Below are 16,024 nucleotides of genomic sequence, written 5' to 3'. Positions count from 1 at the left end.
AAATTCAGCTGTAACTGTTTGTAGTAGGACAATAAAGAAATAAGTGGAAAGAAAATTGCAAACATGTGCCTTGTGGGCATAGCCACAGCTTCCTGAGCATTCACCTCTGGCTTCTCATGGACCTTCCTCTGTGGATGGGGTAAGAGAAGAGTTTTTTTATTATTATTATTATATTTTTAAATGAGAAGCAAGGATGTGCTCATAGACCTGACAATCAAGCAGCTCCTGATTGGAGTGAGGTCAGCCTGAGTTTCATCAGGTTGGTGGCACTGAACTCCAGCAGGAAAACATCATCAGAAAACCAAGTGGCGCTTCAAAGTCACAGAAAACATTTTAAATAGCCCCAGAAGACCTCTGCTAATGATGAGGGTAAGACTAGCTGGAGGCCAGGGAAGCAATAACTTGCTGGGCACCCAGGGTCCCAGCAGGGTCTGCGGGTGCCCCAGCTACGATGTGCCTTGCGTGGAGAGGGGGTCAGGTCTGCCCAGGAGGGCCCAGGGTGGAGCGTGCCAAAGGCAGTGAGTTATTCCAGGCACTGGCAAATTTAATAAACTCAGCTCCATTTAATTTGTTATCTGGAGCTGCAAGAGAAAGTCTTAAAAAAAAAAAAAAAAAAAAAAAGAAAAAAAAAGAGAGAATGGCATGGAGGGAGGTCATCAGCACAGTCACTGAGGCCCTGCCTCTCCATGGAGGGCAGGGTAAGCAGTTACCCAACACTATTTATTTGTACTCCTGCTCTTTCCCTTTCATTATTATCCACAATTTATTCTGTGAGGCCTGGGACCTGCTGATCCATTGAGGAATAACTCTTCTACACCCCCTGAGATTTCCTTGGCTTTGGATGCAGAGAAGCAGTGCTGGAAAACCGCTCTGCTGCAGGGTGGTTAGCTGGCTTGGAAGATGACAAACATAGTAAAACCTGTCCACAGGGCTCAGCCTGCTTTCCCAGAGACACTACGGTCACCAGGCTTCCTGAAACCCCGCCAAAAACTCAGCCCTGAATTCATTTCCATCTCAGAGGCTCCTTATCCACACACAGCCCAGGCTGGTGGACAAGAGAAGACGGACCTCAGGTGGGTTGGATCCCACCAACCCTCTCCTCTCGTCCTTGCGTGGTTGGTCACCAGCCTTGGAGGGATCCACCACGCTGCAATCAGCCAGAGAACACGTTCGTAGCACGCCGGTGGGTGTTAGCTTTTCCTTGACATTAACGTATGGCTTTTCCTCTGATTCGTGCTGACATAGGGTAGCTCGCTTGAAAAGGAGACCTGATAGCTCTGCTCCAGAGGTGAATCTGCAAGTCTGCTATCTGACAAAGCTAATTCATCAAAGCTTGGCAACCAGCCGGGCAGTAAATTGGGCCCAAGAAACTATCACTGACGAATAATGATAGGCCGGCTGGAGGGAGCCAGACTCGGAATTGCCCAGGGTGACCCGGCACAGACCCGCCGTGCCCTGGCAGCCCAGCAGCTGACACCGCAGGAGGATTCGTGGTGTCCCCATTCCCTCCGTTACGCTTGGCGTGGGTCCGAGAGGCAGCACAGAGCATCGCTGGCCAGGAGCCTGCCAGGCCCAAAATCTGGGCCAGCTTCACGCAGGTTTTTGGGGCAGCCTCTGCCCACGCTGGTCGGGGCTGTCCCCGAGACCAGAAATCTCTTGGGAGCTTGGGGCAGGCGGTACCACAGAGTCCAGCTATATAAAAAAAAAAAAAGCCACTCTGGAGACTAAGACCTGACTTCTGATAGCATTCCTGGTTCCTGCTTACCCCTGAGTGCTCTGGAAAATGATGCAATTGCTGTGAGGCACTGAATAGACAAAGGCAGCGGCTATTTTTGTCCCTGTGGGAGCTTGCGTTATCAGCCAGCAGAGTCCCTGAGTGCTAGGCAAGGGCTGGGATCAATCGTTTAATCAAGAAGTTGAACGCAGGGATCATTGCCTTCTCACAGGACAGATTTCCATCGCGAGTAAGAGCTGCCAAAATTGGTTGGAGAGTGTTCCCAGCCTGCCAGGCTGACCCGCTACCCCTTGCAGAGGTTGTGTGTGAAGAGGAAACACCCATCCCACATCAGAGCTTTGCCCCAGGTGGTTTAGCTGTCCCAGGGGTCACCTTGGGACCTTTTCCAAAAGGCAGAAATGAGAATTAAAGTTCCTGCTAAAGAACAACGAGTGTCACAAAGATGGGCAGCTCCAGGACAGTCCTGCAGGAGCATCCCATTCACCAACCCTTTTTTTAGGGCCAGCTGACTGAGCAGGGACACGGCTGGTGTTTTTATCTGGGATCTCAGCCAGGCAGGGGAACCATCAAGAAAACATCAATTTTGTCTTCTGGCTACAGGCATATAAAGAGGAGCACTAAAACAGCATCTCTGGGAACTCAGGGGTGACTAAGTAATAGGTAAGGCAGCCAGGAATGATGCTGCACAACAGCTCCTGCTGGCTCAAAAGGATCTTCTCAAGTACACCAAGGGAAAAAGAAGGTGGAAGAAACCACCATGATCAGAGACCACTTCCAGTGCCACAGCAGCACACTGCTCGCTGGAAGGAGAGGACTGGGATGAAGTGATGGGAGAAGAATTCCCAGCAGGGATGAGAAGCACGGGCTGTGTCCCCGTTAGGTTGCCCAGGTCTTGGTCCCTTGTTTCTGCCTTGGCCACGCTTGGCTAAGCCCAGGGAGGTGAGCTGGGCTTGCAGCAGAGCCCACACTCTGGCCACCAAAAGGCAGAGCCTCTAATGCTGGGAAAAAAAATAATAATTCCAAATTGATGCGTGGAACTTGCTGCCACTGACAATGGAGCCTAATTTGTCGTGCTCAGTCCAGCTCATCGCAGACTGCTGAGCGAGCTAACGAAGCTCGTTGCCATCTGTGTCCCCTGCCCGTAGCTCTCCCCAGCAACGCTCCGAGCACTGGGGTTCGCCAGCCAGGATGCAGACGCAGCTCGGCTGGTTGCTGCCAAGCAGAACATTTAATAACCAAGCCCTTTTTTGCCTTCCTTTGGGAAAAGCACGCGGCTGAGTCACTCTTGCTTCTAGGAGCACAATTGCCCTGAAGACTTCTTCTACTCTTTAATTTGGTTGCCCAACGAGTGCAGCAGAATCCTGCGAGTTCAGTTTCCCTAGATGAGCAGAATAACAATTTATTTGTTTACCGAAATACAGCAATTTTGAAAGGGCACGAATTCATGTCAGACACTGATGCAATAAGAACTCCTCCCTGGGACCAGGTTTTAGGCACCTTTCCTAAAGTCTCCTCCAAATCTCTGCTCTTCTTTCTAGAAGCTGCGTGCCCAGAGCCTAATCCTGTGCAACCCATGCCTGGGAAGGATGCAGAAGGCTTTGGTGCCACCGATGGCCAGCATAAGGCTGGAAGTTCCTGGTCATAACCCACATCCATGACTGATGCTGTGTTCCCAGCATGGTCTGCTGCAAGGAACTGGTCCCTCCTGCTTCAACAAGACCGAATCCCAATCTGGGTAGGAGTTGGTAGTGCTGTACTAGCAAAACACTGCCTTTAAAATCCAGACCAAAGGTTTGTGTCTCAAGGTGAGCTTTCAGAGCACGAGGCTCTGGTGGGACAGCTCTGGAAAGAGTTAAACCTACACATCTCATCTTCAAAACCTCTGCTCCTCTTGGAAGAGGCCACTCGGCAAGTGCTGCCCATGCCCTAGGAAGTTATTTATTTAAACACTTGTTTCCAAATACCATCGCAGCTCTTTCTGCCTGCTCACATCTGAAGGGCACGGCACCGTCTGCGTGTGCCTTGCTGTGAGCAAACACTGACGGGCCGGATAATTATGCAGATGCTTGGGGAAAAAAAAACAAAAACAAAAAATCCAATTGACAGTACACTTAAAAGTACCAACTCCAGTCTGCTCTGACTGCAGCAGGAGCAGTTGGAGGGAGCTGTGGGCGATGCTGATGCTCCCCGAAGACCTCCTGCCCTGCAGCCCGCGCTACAAAGTCCCCGCCAGCCAGAAGCAGCGACAGAAGCGCCGAAGCAGCCGCTGTTTATCAGCACTGTTTGTACGTCTATCCCCGCCTTGTGCTGTCTCTCCATATGGCTGTTTCTTTATTACAGGGAATCACAGCAAAAGCTCGAGATAATAGACCAGAAATTCGTAAATGAAACAAATCCTGCACTAATGAGGAGAGAAGCAAGTGTGCGAATGGGAACCATGCATTGTCTCCTTGCTTACACCGAGTTTGACCAGGACCTTCACACACTTCAAAGAAGCAATTTTGCCCCAGTGAACACCAGGTAGGACACAGAGCAGAGCACCTTTGCTGTAGCTACGGCATCAGCTGCAGCTGAGTCCCATGGCAGCTCGTCCCCTGGAGCACGGGAGGGGACCTGTTCGCCAGCATCTCCTGAAGAAGAGAGACGTCTCCTTCAGAGGATGCTCCTGACCTGCTCATCAGATGGCTCCGAAGCCCAGCGAGGCTCGAGCATGGATGGAGTGGCGTTAACAGTGGTGGCAGGGACAGGGCCTGGGGCACCCCAAGGCACAGCAACCTCCAGCACCACAGCGCAAGGCTCTGGATTAAGGATAAGGACCCCAAACTGAGGTCCAAACCAGGAAGCAGAGCACCACCAGTAGCAGGGGAAATCCCAAGAAAGGTTTGCTCCCTCCTCCCTAATTACAAAGCACTAGGAAACCCCCGTTCCCCACCCTCTGGTAGCACATCTCAGACCCAGCATGGTGGTCCTAGCAGAAGAAAGCAGCCACTGATTAACAAAGGCTTCACACCAAGCTCGTCTTTTCCCTTCTGATCACCCAGACGTGACGTGCAGCCACCTCCCGTGATGCCAGGAGGTGCCATCGCTGACGATGGAACAATAATCCCTCCCGAAAGCAGAGCGACAGATGAAGAGCAAGGGGGAAGTGACCTAAGATGAATGCTTTTTCCTGCCACATCCCTGCCTTTCTGCGGGGAGGGCGTGCACTCCCATCAGTCGATACGACTGCTTTGTGCTTGTCGATACGGCAAAAATCACACCGTGCTTAAGGAAACGGGAAAAGATGACAGCAGCAGTGAGGAGAAGCAGCCACCTCTTTCTGCAGGTCACCCCAGCCCCCAGCTAAGCTCAAACAGCTCCTTCTTGTCCTGTCGTTTACCAAAGCCAAAGGCAAATCCTCCCCCAGAGGGGTTTTTTCAGCAGGCCAGGCCATGTCTGCAATGTCCCAAAGCACAGGGACAGTGCCAACATCTCTGCTCAGGCAGGAACCCAACGTCTCTGCACAGGGAGGTTGCAAAGCTCTCAGCATCAGAAGCCCTTGGCCTCCTGGAGCAAGCTGTCTGAAGGCTGACCCCAAAGCAGGGACAGGGCTCATGGAGGCCTCCTGGTTCTGCCAGGACACCAGCGGTGGTTTCAGGACACTCACTGGAGATGTCAGAGATGCTCAGGGCTGCTCCCAATATCCAGCAGAGGGAAGTGGAGATGGGTGCGGGGCAGGTACCCCACGCACCAGGGGTACACCCAGGAATCCCTTACATCACAGTCAGACTATCTGCAACAAGACATTCCTGAAGCCTTCCCTGTTGCTGCCACTTAATTTAACCTCATTCAGTTTGTTGAGGTGCCCATTTGTGCACTCTAACGTTGCTGCTGTGAAAATTTCAATCGATAGCTCCTTCTTTCAAGTGGGGGCTGTGATCTACGAGCCTCTGCGCAAATCGCCGCGGCTTCAAGATTAGCCATGGAAGGGAGGCAGGGAAATGACAGCTCCGTCCTGCTGCGGTCTCCGAGCAGGAAATCCAAGCAGCAGCTTTGGCATCTCGGGGAACACAAGGCTTCTGGATAAAAAAAGGGATGGATGGACATCCAAAGCCCACTCTGCTCTCAGATGAACACACGCAGCGCACCCCAGCACTTCAGCATGTCTCCAATTTTAGCTCCCCAACCATTCAGTCCTCTCTTCTTCCCATCAGGAGCAGCAGCAAAGGGCAAAACCTCAATGGAGGCAGCAAAACAGCATCAAAGCAGCTGCTGAGGGCAAGAGAGGCTCAAGTACACCTTGCATGCCTGCTCCATCAGGATGGAGCAGGTCCCCAGGGGCTCCCCTGCATCACAGCTCCCATTTTCACCATGAGAGAAGTTCACCCCTGCACCACCTTCATTTATCAGAGCCATTTAGATTGGAAAAGACCTTCAAGATCATCAGGGCCAACCACCAGCCTGACCTACATTATTGTTCTATTTATCAGTTAGCCACAAATGTTTGCAGATTGAGGGGATTTATCACCCGGTGCCATAAATAAGGGCACTGGGAGACAGAAATTCCCTGCAAGCCCCACTGGCTTGCCCAGGGAGGGAAGGCAGGCATTGCACTGGGGCAGCAGTCACAGGTACAAGCAACAACATAACATCATGTAAAAAAAGGAAAAAAAAGGAAAAAAAGGAAAAAAAGCCTATCATTTATAAATAAGCACCACCCATGCAAGGGTGTTTGGCTGTTTGCAACGGAAAACAAATTTTCATCGTGGATCCAGACAAAATGCCCTGGGAATTCCCCACTTTACATTCATCCACCTGGGCTCAGAAACTGGAGTGAGGCAGCTGGAAAAGCCCCAAGAGGGAAATTCAGCCCCTCAGGCATCCCAGGAGGCTGAGCCTGTGCTTTTTCACACAATAAACAGAATTTGTGGAAATGATCCGGACTCACGCCTGCTCATATCTATGCAAATCCTCCACCTTCCCAGGAAGTCCCCAGCTAAAACCTCACAGAGCCAAAACCCCTTTTGCTGCACGATCATGGAATATTTTCCTTTCTCTTTGAGATGATGACATGGAAATGCTGTGTATAAGACCAAGTCCCAGGCTGCTGCGGACCAGTCGCATTTTGCTGGAAAACAGCCTCACAAAGCACTTACCATCTCTGCCCAGAACGATGCAGGGATGACCGCCTGATTGGAGAGGTTGAGAATTCGGGTAGCATCTTGCAGAACTTGGATATTGCCAAAATCTATCTTACTCGGACGCACGTAGACTACGGGGCCTTCTCCGGTGCTCACTAAATGGATTTTCTGCTCCAGGAGGCATGTAGAAAAGACCCCAAAAAAACAGGGAAAGGTTAAAAAGATTAGACAGTGCTCCGGGTACACCTAGATTGAGGGATAATTATGGCTGATTGAAGCTTTTAGCATTGTAACACCGATACAAAAGACCTGCAGCAAGTGTGGGATGTGGGGTGATCCCACCTGAAAGACACAAGCTCCCTCATCGGGGTGCAGAAACCCAGTTTCCCTTGCTTGCTTTTTTCATGCTTGCATCCACACCTCCTGCTCACTGCTGGCTTTCCTTCTGCTGCCCTGCACTCACTCCTACCCCTTTTATTGCTCAATTTTGCCCCAAACCACCCTTGCTGACTCCTGCTGTGGCTTGGATAGGAGCCCCACAAAAGGCAGAGCTATGCCTGTGAAAACCAGCACACATCAGAAGCAAAGCAGGCTCTTCAAGGTTAGGAACACACAAAAACACAGCTCGAAGGCAACTAACACTAAGAGTAACAGTCAATTATTAATTACATCATTCGGTGTTTTTCTCCTTTACCAGTCTGTGGCCCCAAAGTTTTGTTCTTGCAGAAGCAGTGCAGACCATCAGGGCAGAAATGCAGACCCCTTTTACTAAATCCCCTCCTTGCATCATTAAAACTATGAGGATTTATCCAGCCCTGCTGGCTTTCACCAGGCCCAAACACCCCAACAAGACCTCAAAGCACCCAGCTCCATCCCTGACAAGATGCTGTACGATGCACTGGAGGGCACAGAGTTGGATTTGAGCACAAAACCCTTTCTCTGCTGATGTCTGACTGCAGGACAGGGCATTGGCAGCTGTCAGAATCACTCCTCCAACTCCGCCAGAAGAAGCAGCGTCCGCAAGTGCTCTTGACAGGATGCTGCTGTGTGCAAATGTGAGCCAAAATCAAGCGCTGAAACTGATTCCCCAGAAATAAGGAGCTGAACTCATAGGAAATGATGGAGCTTTCACCCCCAGGAGAGCAGAGCTCTGGGAGATGCTGCCCATGGCTCCTGGGAAGCAGGAGGTGCTGGGACGAGCTGTGCCCCCAGCTGACAGTGGTGCAGGAGCAGCGAAGGCAGGGAACGACCCTTTGGAGATGAGCACAACAACAGCTGGAGGGTGCCCAGGCCACCTGGAAACCTGCTTGGCTTCATTAGTGTGTACTATCGTATGTCCTCAGCAATAACAGGCTCATAAAAAAAAAACACCCACACCTTTATCTACAGATTTCTTGGAAGAGGCAAGAAAATCCCCTTTCAGCAGTGTTAGAAACAAGGTCCCAAGTGTCAGGCAGGTGCGCAATCCCTTGCAAACAAAGCACCAGGCAACAACCCTACGGAGATACTGCACGGTGTAGGCAAAGGATCCACAGGAGGCTTCCCCTAAAACCTTGGCAGAAGTTAGGTTTGCCTTCTGGTGCTGGTCCCAGGGCAGGCACAAGCTCCCGTTTGGTTTTATTGGAACGCACAGCGGTGACTCCGCTGAGCTCAGGTTTGAATGATATGATAGGAAAACACCACTGGTACGGGTAGTTAAAAAACAAACTAACAGCTAAACCACTGGGTTATTCTAGCAGGGAGAAACCCTCACTGTTAAGGAACTGAGCCTTACATTTATCAGCAACTGTTTTGCCAAACTTCAGCTTTGTTGCAAAATTCACCTGCCTGGTTTGCGTTCAGCCCCACAAAGCCCTGGGCTGAGATGCTCAGCGGCGTATGAGGGATTTAGCAGCGTCTCCTCCATTCATTTTAATGAAAGCCCAAATCCCTCGAACAGCTTTCAAAATGTCAACCTCCCTTTCTGTTACAGAAAGCTTAAGGTTCCCAGCAACCCTCTGACATCCTACTTCATGCTCAGAGGGATGACAAGACATTTTAGCAGAGCTACTGAAAAGTTAAAATCACTTTCAATTAAAGTTTAATTACCTAAATTTGTTCTAGATGAAGCCAGGACACTACATAGGATTTTCTTGCCTAATTTTTGCTATCATTGTTGCTGCTGCTGTGTAGGCATGACTATGAACAATGTATTTTAGGTGTTAGCCCAGGAAAGCTTTGCCCCATCCATTTCCAAGCTTGGTAGAAAAAGGTTTCTGCGCTGCAGATGCAAGCTTTGCAGACACTTGTCTCTCTCTGGCTGGGGCTTTTGGCAAAGCAGTACGATGGATATTTCTCAGACGTGGTTTTCTGAGATGTTTATGCCCAGATTAGCTCAGAACTGCACTCCAGCCTGGTTTCTTGAGTGCCCTTTGCTGTTGCAGGGCCAGGGCTGCTCCTCACCAAACCTCCCGATGAGGCAGCGATCAGCGTTTGTCTGACAGCAGAGTGAGACCAGGGACTGCCCTGGTGTGGGACTGGGCCAGTTACCAGTCACGGGTGGCTGTGATGTGGAGCTCCTGGCACCTCCTTTGCTTCCAGGAAAATCAAACAGCTCTCAGGACATGGCAGAATCTGGCCCCTGCCCACGTTCTCCCCTACCCAGCAGGATGAGCCATGGGGACAGAAGGGATGCGGCTGCTGGGACTCACCAGAGGGGCTCCTTCTCCCCCAAACACCGCCAGCTCAGCGGCCGTGCACTGCTCCCCCGTCACCTGTGCTGCCAGCACCACCGGGACCTGCACCGAGCTGCGGGGCTGGATGATCCCACAGGGCACGGGGCTGGAGTACCACACGGCAGCGCCCTCCTTGTGCTCCTGCAGGGGACAGAGATGAACACGACTTCAGAACGACCTCGGAGAGAAGCTAAAACCACGCAAATTGTCATTGTGGTAAATGTCACGGAGCTGACAAACCCCCCTAGGAGAAAGCTAAAAGGCACAAAGGCAGATGCGGGACATGGATGTGCTTAGCATCCCGAGGGGTCCACCAGCAGGTGTAGGGAAAGAGCTCCTGCTGAAGGCACCCAGCTCCTGCATCCCTTGCAGCAGGACTTTGTGACTCCCTACATCCTCCTGCGCAAAAGCACCCCCAAAGACTAGAATTGCTTCCTAAACCATAGCATACGTGTTTCTTAGGGGAAAAAAATAAGTATCTGGATACACCTGGCTGTCCTTTATCCCTAGGTAGGTTCCTACTCTGGGAAACCCCCTGGATAAGGTCATGAGGAGGAAGACACGAGGCCAGACCTGCGGGAGGAGCCCGTAGCAGCCAGGAACGTCGCTGTCGTTCACAAGGGTGAGCTCCTGCTGGTAGGGATGCTTCAGAAAGCACCGCCCAAACTTCACCGTGGGGTTGAGCACTCGCAGCGGAGGAACAACGCACCTGGGCAAAGAGATGACCGAGAGAAGGTGGAATTTGTACCAGGACCTGTGGGTAAAACTGCTCCTCCCATACTGCAGCATTCAGCTGGCAGATGCTGCAGATGTCATCCTAAAAGGCTAATGAAGATAACATCATTCCGGCTGTCGGGCACTTTCAGGTAATTAGATGGACAGATTTAACCGCACCTCTCTCATAATTCAGCTGACACCTACTGCAGCACACCGGGATTGGAGTCTGGCTGCAACAAGATCAACTCTGGGCTTCGAACATTCATTAATGGTCAGCAGAACCAGAGGGAAGTGAAGAAATCTGCACTCACGCTTTGCACCGAGGACGACTTTTCCTTTCCTTCCCCATCTTGCCCCTATTCTCCCCCCACCAGCTGCACCAGGAGCTCCTTTCCCCTCTGCCTGTGCCTTCATCAGCTGAACCAAGCACCAGCTCAACAGGCAGCTTGCTGGGTGCCAGATGGGAAGAACAGAGCCTTTGGGTCACCCCCAGCACAAGCCCACCCTCCCCTAGCAGGCAGAACCAAGGTGGCTCTTAGGAAACTTATTGCACTTCAAGCACCAGAAACCAGGCGAATCATGACTGTAATTACCATTCCCTCTAGGAAAACACTCAGGCCATGCCTGTTCGTTGCACACAGGTGCTTTTTGACCCGTGACGCTCTCAAATCCCTGCTGATCTCATAGCTGATTTAACTCTGCGTCCAGCTGGGCAGAACGTGCTCGTTAAACTGTGCTTCTTGAGCAGGGCCAGAGCGAGCAGGCTGTGGGCAAGGCAGCGCAGAGGTGGTGGAAGCCCCAGGAGAGAGGAAAAGCCGGCAGGAAAGCACGATACCTGGCTGTGAGGAGGAGTGCCAGCACCTCCTTGCCAACGCCATCCACATCCACCACCAGCGCCAGCTCGTACTGCCTCACGGTGTTGGAGCACAGCGTGACCTGGCAGGAGAGAAGAGCAAACACCCAGTGACTCCCCAGAGACATTGCCCATGTGTGAGACATCTCTGAAGGATGTTCTACCAGCCCAGGCTGTCTAAAACTCCACCAAGGAGCCGTAGATGTTCCTGCTCCAGGAAGCATTTCACTGCAGATTAATGGAGACCAAAGGGGCAAGGGGATTGAGAAACAAAGCTCCCTTCCAAGGAATGCTCTTTAACAAAGTGATCCAGTTTTTAACAACCCACAGGTCAAGAAACACTGCCTGGAATAAAAATGCAGTGGAAAATTAATGAAGCAAGCATGAGCCTCGCCACTAGAGCATGGATGCTCCCAGCCTGGGACACCATGGCATGGAGCAAAGTGACACCGAGGCCACCAGTGTGCTGGCCTGCCTGAGCCCTTTGTGGTCCTCCGTTCCACAATAAGGGAGGATTTTGCTCTCATTTTATGCTGGAGCACAGTTTCTAGCAATAACACAAATCTTCTGATGATGTCCGAGCTGTTAAACACACCTTGCAGCTATCAGGGCACCCACAAACTAAATTAAAACACGAGTCGAGTAAAGCTCTTCCTCCCCTACTCACCACTGTACAAAAATTATTCCATTAACTTTAAATCTCAGCGACAATAGCACAAATCCAGAGGAAATCTGTTGGCTTTAACAGTAGGAGTCCAGCCTTCTAAGGGAAAAGAGTGGCCCAGTGGATGCTGGACAGCTCACGGCTGCCACAGCTTTTTCTGTCCCCATTAGAGACCAGAGAAACTTCATCCCCACCTGCTGAAAGACGCACACACGGCCGGACCCGTGCTGTACCTGGATATCCAGCAGTCCCTGGGAGCGGACGGTTCCTCTGCAGGGCGTTATGGTAAATTCGCTGGGCTTGAGGTCACCGTGAGCTCCCTTTCTCCAGGAGAGGCGGGTGTTGTCTGACATCTGGACAAAACTGCTCACGCTGGGGGCTCCAGAGCCGTCCCCCGGAACGCGGAGGCTGAACGTCATGGGCACCAGGGAGGTGTTACTGAGCCGACACGACAAGGTGCGAGGAAAGCCTACGAAACGACACAAACGCAGACATATGCCCCTGGTATCCCTTGGTTCCCAGTGTGAATATCCTGTAATAAAAGCCTGGGCTTGGAAAGCAGCTTTTTGACAAATCTGAATGACGGCTGTTTGAGAAGCTAAGCGAGGAGTTAACCTTCGCTCTCCCATCACGGCTCGCCCCCAGCGCTGCCGATCACCAGAGGTTTTCCTTCTCTCTAACCACAAGGAGCTCTGTCCTTCACCCCCAAACCAGCACCAGTCACTTATCATTTATCAGAGTGCCTCCAGACAGACAGGAATGGATTTATCTATTCTGAAAACCCAATCAATAAAATTCAAGTTCTGCCATTCATGCCCAGACTGAATACTACCTCAAACCCATGAAACACCCCAAGATTTTCAGTCTGTAAAGGCAGTGTGTTGCCACTGAAGAGCATCTACAGTAAAAGAAAGGAAGGATGAAATTGGGAATTTCAGCACTATGCAAAGAAAAAAACTCTTCAATGCGGTTTCTTGTGATCCTACTACCACAAGTTTGTGAGGAAAGTCTGGTCAACTTAATTACAAGTAAATCACTTGTGTTCGGCATCATCCAGGATGGGAAAGTCTTCCTGTTGCTGGAAACTTAGCATGCATATAAAATGCTCGTTGCTGCATCTGCTTTTTGCCAGCATCCCAGCCTGCAGGCTCCTCTGGTTAATCGCTGCAAGTGCAACACTCCCAAACACTGAACACTGTGAAATGTCTGCAGTCTGGGCTGAGGCAGGGTAATTTCACCCCAACCATGGATTTTCAGATCCCGAGGCTGCCCTGAAGCCCCGCTTTCAACCTTGAGCTGATCAAGAAGTTGCTGCTATTCCTCTAAGACAGGGATCTAACCGTACTTACACAGGGCTGGGTGGGAGCACAGACACCAAGGGATGTCTTCAGTGCCCCTTGGGTACGTGTCGGGCTGGAAAAATACAACACAGACCTCACAGAGCACCCGTGTCCATCTGGAGGCTCCTGTTAAAGGATCTCCTATTTTGGGGTGCATGACACCTCAGAGCCCACTTTACAGGGGGCTTAGAAATCAGCAGGAAATGTGCTTCGTATTTCCTAACAAACAGGGAAGTCGTACCCACACTGGCTTGGATTGCTCCCGTGTGCACAAGGACCAACACAGAGTTTGCAGAATCCTACAGGTGCCGGATGCAGACAATTGTTAGCACGGTTGAAAGACGCTAAACCCACAGGAGCTGCCTTATTCGGCTGAGAAGGCCTCGTTAATGAAATCAGATTGCATCGGGTGAATCCCGTATTATGTAACCGCATTTCTGCCAGGCGTGTTTCTTGTTTTATTTGGTCAAAAGGAAACAAAAAGGTGAAAAGTGGTGATGGAGAGAGAGGAGGAAGCAGCTCAGAGAAGGTAATGAGTTTTTCTTAAAAGTCCACGAACAGCATGAAAACACAGAGGCATCCTGGGCGCAGAATGATAATGGCCCTTCAATCAATCCATGATTGATTTCACATTTCAACTTCAGATCATCACTGCAAAAAAAGCCTTTTGTGAGATAGAGATGGAGAAATCAGAATCTGCATCTCAATGGGGATGCTCCGGACGTGCAGCTGCAGGCGCTGCCAGGTGAGGAGCAGGATCCTGCACCTCTGGGGACATCGCTGCCTGGTGCCATACCCAGCACCTGATAACGGGGTGCCCGCACAGCGCCTGGCTCTGGAGCACGACAGGCTGGCATGTGGTTTAATGCCCTTCTCCAGCACTCCCATCCCCTGGGCCCTCCTGCAGCACGGCCCTTCGTGGCCGTTCTGCTGCCAAGGATTGGGAGCTTCAGGTTAAATGGGCTTGAGGGACGCTGTAAAGCAGCAGCTTTCAATTCCTTCATTTCTGTTTGACCTCACCATGGCTTTCATTTGCTCAAAATAGCAGTGAAGGACAAACTCTGCTCGGTGCCAGTTCCACTGTGATTTTGTTCCCCCATCTCTGCGATGCAGAGGGCATCATTTAACCCTCACTCATCACCCTAAACTCTTAAAGGCATCCAAAGCCTCTTATTCCTTTGGGGCACTTGGGCTGGAAATTTGCTCTCACACACCCTGGTGCATCCATGCTTCAGCCCAGGAGCTTTTGCCCATGACTGAGTGTGCAGTAGTAGTGGCACAATACTGTTTAGGCAGCCAGCAGCCCTGGTTTTAGCACCCCGAAGGCTGCCACAAACCTGACAGATGCTCCTGCACCAGCGTGCTCCGTTTTGGTACAGCACCCACCTCCCACCTCGCAGACCCCCAGGGCACACTCACCAAAGGGGACGTCGCCGAAGCGGAGGGATGGCACATCGAAGTGAAAGGTTGGCCCGATGACACAGCCCCTGCGGGGACAAAGGCAGGTAGAGGACCTTGATCACACAGTGGAGGATTTTGAGGCCCAGGGAGCCCCAAACACCCATTGACCAGCACCAGAACACCAACAGCTCTACACCATGGACAAAAGCATCAGTTTATCACCAGTGCACCAGCTGACAGCTCCATGAGCAATGCATCTTGAAACACCAAACGTGAGCGTCCCAAACCCAGCACATCTCCTTGCCCCTGGAGCTGCACATCCATTACTTTATCTCATGGCTGATGCCAACCACCACCAGCTCTGCCTCTTAGTTAAAAATCAGAGGCCACAGTGAATGGTGCCTTCTAGTTTTATCCACAGGCCTGCCTTCGTGCCTGTTCTGCAGACGAACAGACCTCAGCACCCTGCGGGAGGAATCTGCCTTCCCCCTGCAGCCCTGTTCCCACCATCCTCTGAACACCAAAGAAACGAGCATTCAAGACCCCGTAAGGTCAGTGTCCAAGCAGAAGAAAAAATAATCTCCCGTGGTTTAGGGATCTTGTGATTATGCAGTCAGGAAGCACGCAGAAGAACTGGCTTTTAGGATTTTCAGTCCAAAGCTACTTCTTGATTCACAAAATCCCATCAGTTCCTGAGAAGCAGCCAGTTCACAAATCCCCACTGCTGATCAATTCCCTCCCTGGGGACCTCGTGTGATCAGCCCTAATCTCCCAAGTCCATGCAGCTCACTCTGAACAGCGCAAAGGGAGCAGACATGCTTCCCATCACAGCCCCATCCCAGGAGATGATGGAAAACCACCTCCAAATGGGGTATCGCAGCGGACACTGCCGGAGCAGAGCCCTGCCAGGCTCAGGCTACACCCACCCGTCTGCCCAAGGTCTGTACCCAACAGCTGATAACAGCACAGCTTGCAAGAACTGGGGAGAAAGGCAGTGGTTTTGGCAACAGCTTGGCCTTACAGCAGCATTATTTAATGCACGTGTCCTCCCTCAGTCCTACTCCTTGAGTCTTTCCAGGACTCAAGGGAGGAGTAGGGTGAGGGACAGCAGGGCAGGAGCAGACGGGGAGGCTGGGGTAATATCAGAGGGGTTGTGAAGGAGCCACCATCCAGGACAGAGGAGTAAAAGGATGGGGAAGGGGAAGAAAAAAAAAAAAAAAAAAAAGAGGAAGAGCAATCCTCCTTCACTGAGCAGCACAGTCTGCACTGATCTTAGGGCTGTGCTGGCAGAACAAGGCAGGGAGGGACCACAAAAAGGGGAAAAGTGCTGGCACTGGGACTGCAGCTCTGGGAGGCAGAGCATCAGTGGAGAAACCAGAGCCATTTCATTTGGCTGGGGGAAAACTGAAGAGACCAATCCCACGGACAGCCACCTCCTTCAGGAGCACGGCCATCGCAGGGCAGAGTGGGCACGAGACAA

At 51.5% G+C, this 16,024-nt stretch overlaps 1 protein-coding gene across 1 annotated transcript in view; it reads right to left on the bottom strand.

Annotated features, from left to right (window-relative positions):
* The window catches only part of HYDIN (HYDIN axonemal central pair apparatus protein), a 113,335-nt gene that overhangs the window by 54,877 nt on the left and 42,434 nt on the right, over positions 1-16,024 (bottom strand). The window contains exons 13-18 of the mRNA XM_072043947.1: positions 14,563-14,630; positions 12,037-12,272; positions 11,122-11,222; positions 10,143-10,278; positions 9,546-9,710; positions 6,871-7,023 (exon numbers count right to left, since the gene is read on the bottom strand). Coding sequence (XP_071900048.1) covers positions 6,871-7,023; positions 9,546-9,710; positions 10,143-10,278; positions 11,122-11,222; positions 12,037-12,272; positions 14,563-14,630 — 859 coding nt within the window. The remainder of the gene's footprint in view (positions 1-6,870; positions 7,024-9,545; positions 9,711-10,142; positions 10,279-11,121; positions 11,223-12,036; positions 12,273-14,562; positions 14,631-16,024) is intronic.

This window comes from Anas platyrhynchos, chromosome 12 (assembly GCF_047663525.1).
Source record: "Anas platyrhynchos isolate ZD024472 breed Pekin duck chromosome 12, IASCAAS_PekinDuck_T2T, whole genome shotgun sequence".
Lineage (NCBI taxonomy): Eukaryota > Metazoa > Chordata > Aves > Anseriformes > Anatidae > Anas > Anas platyrhynchos.
Note: the sequence above shows the minus strand (reverse complement) of the source record. Positions and strands in the feature narration are given on the sequence as shown.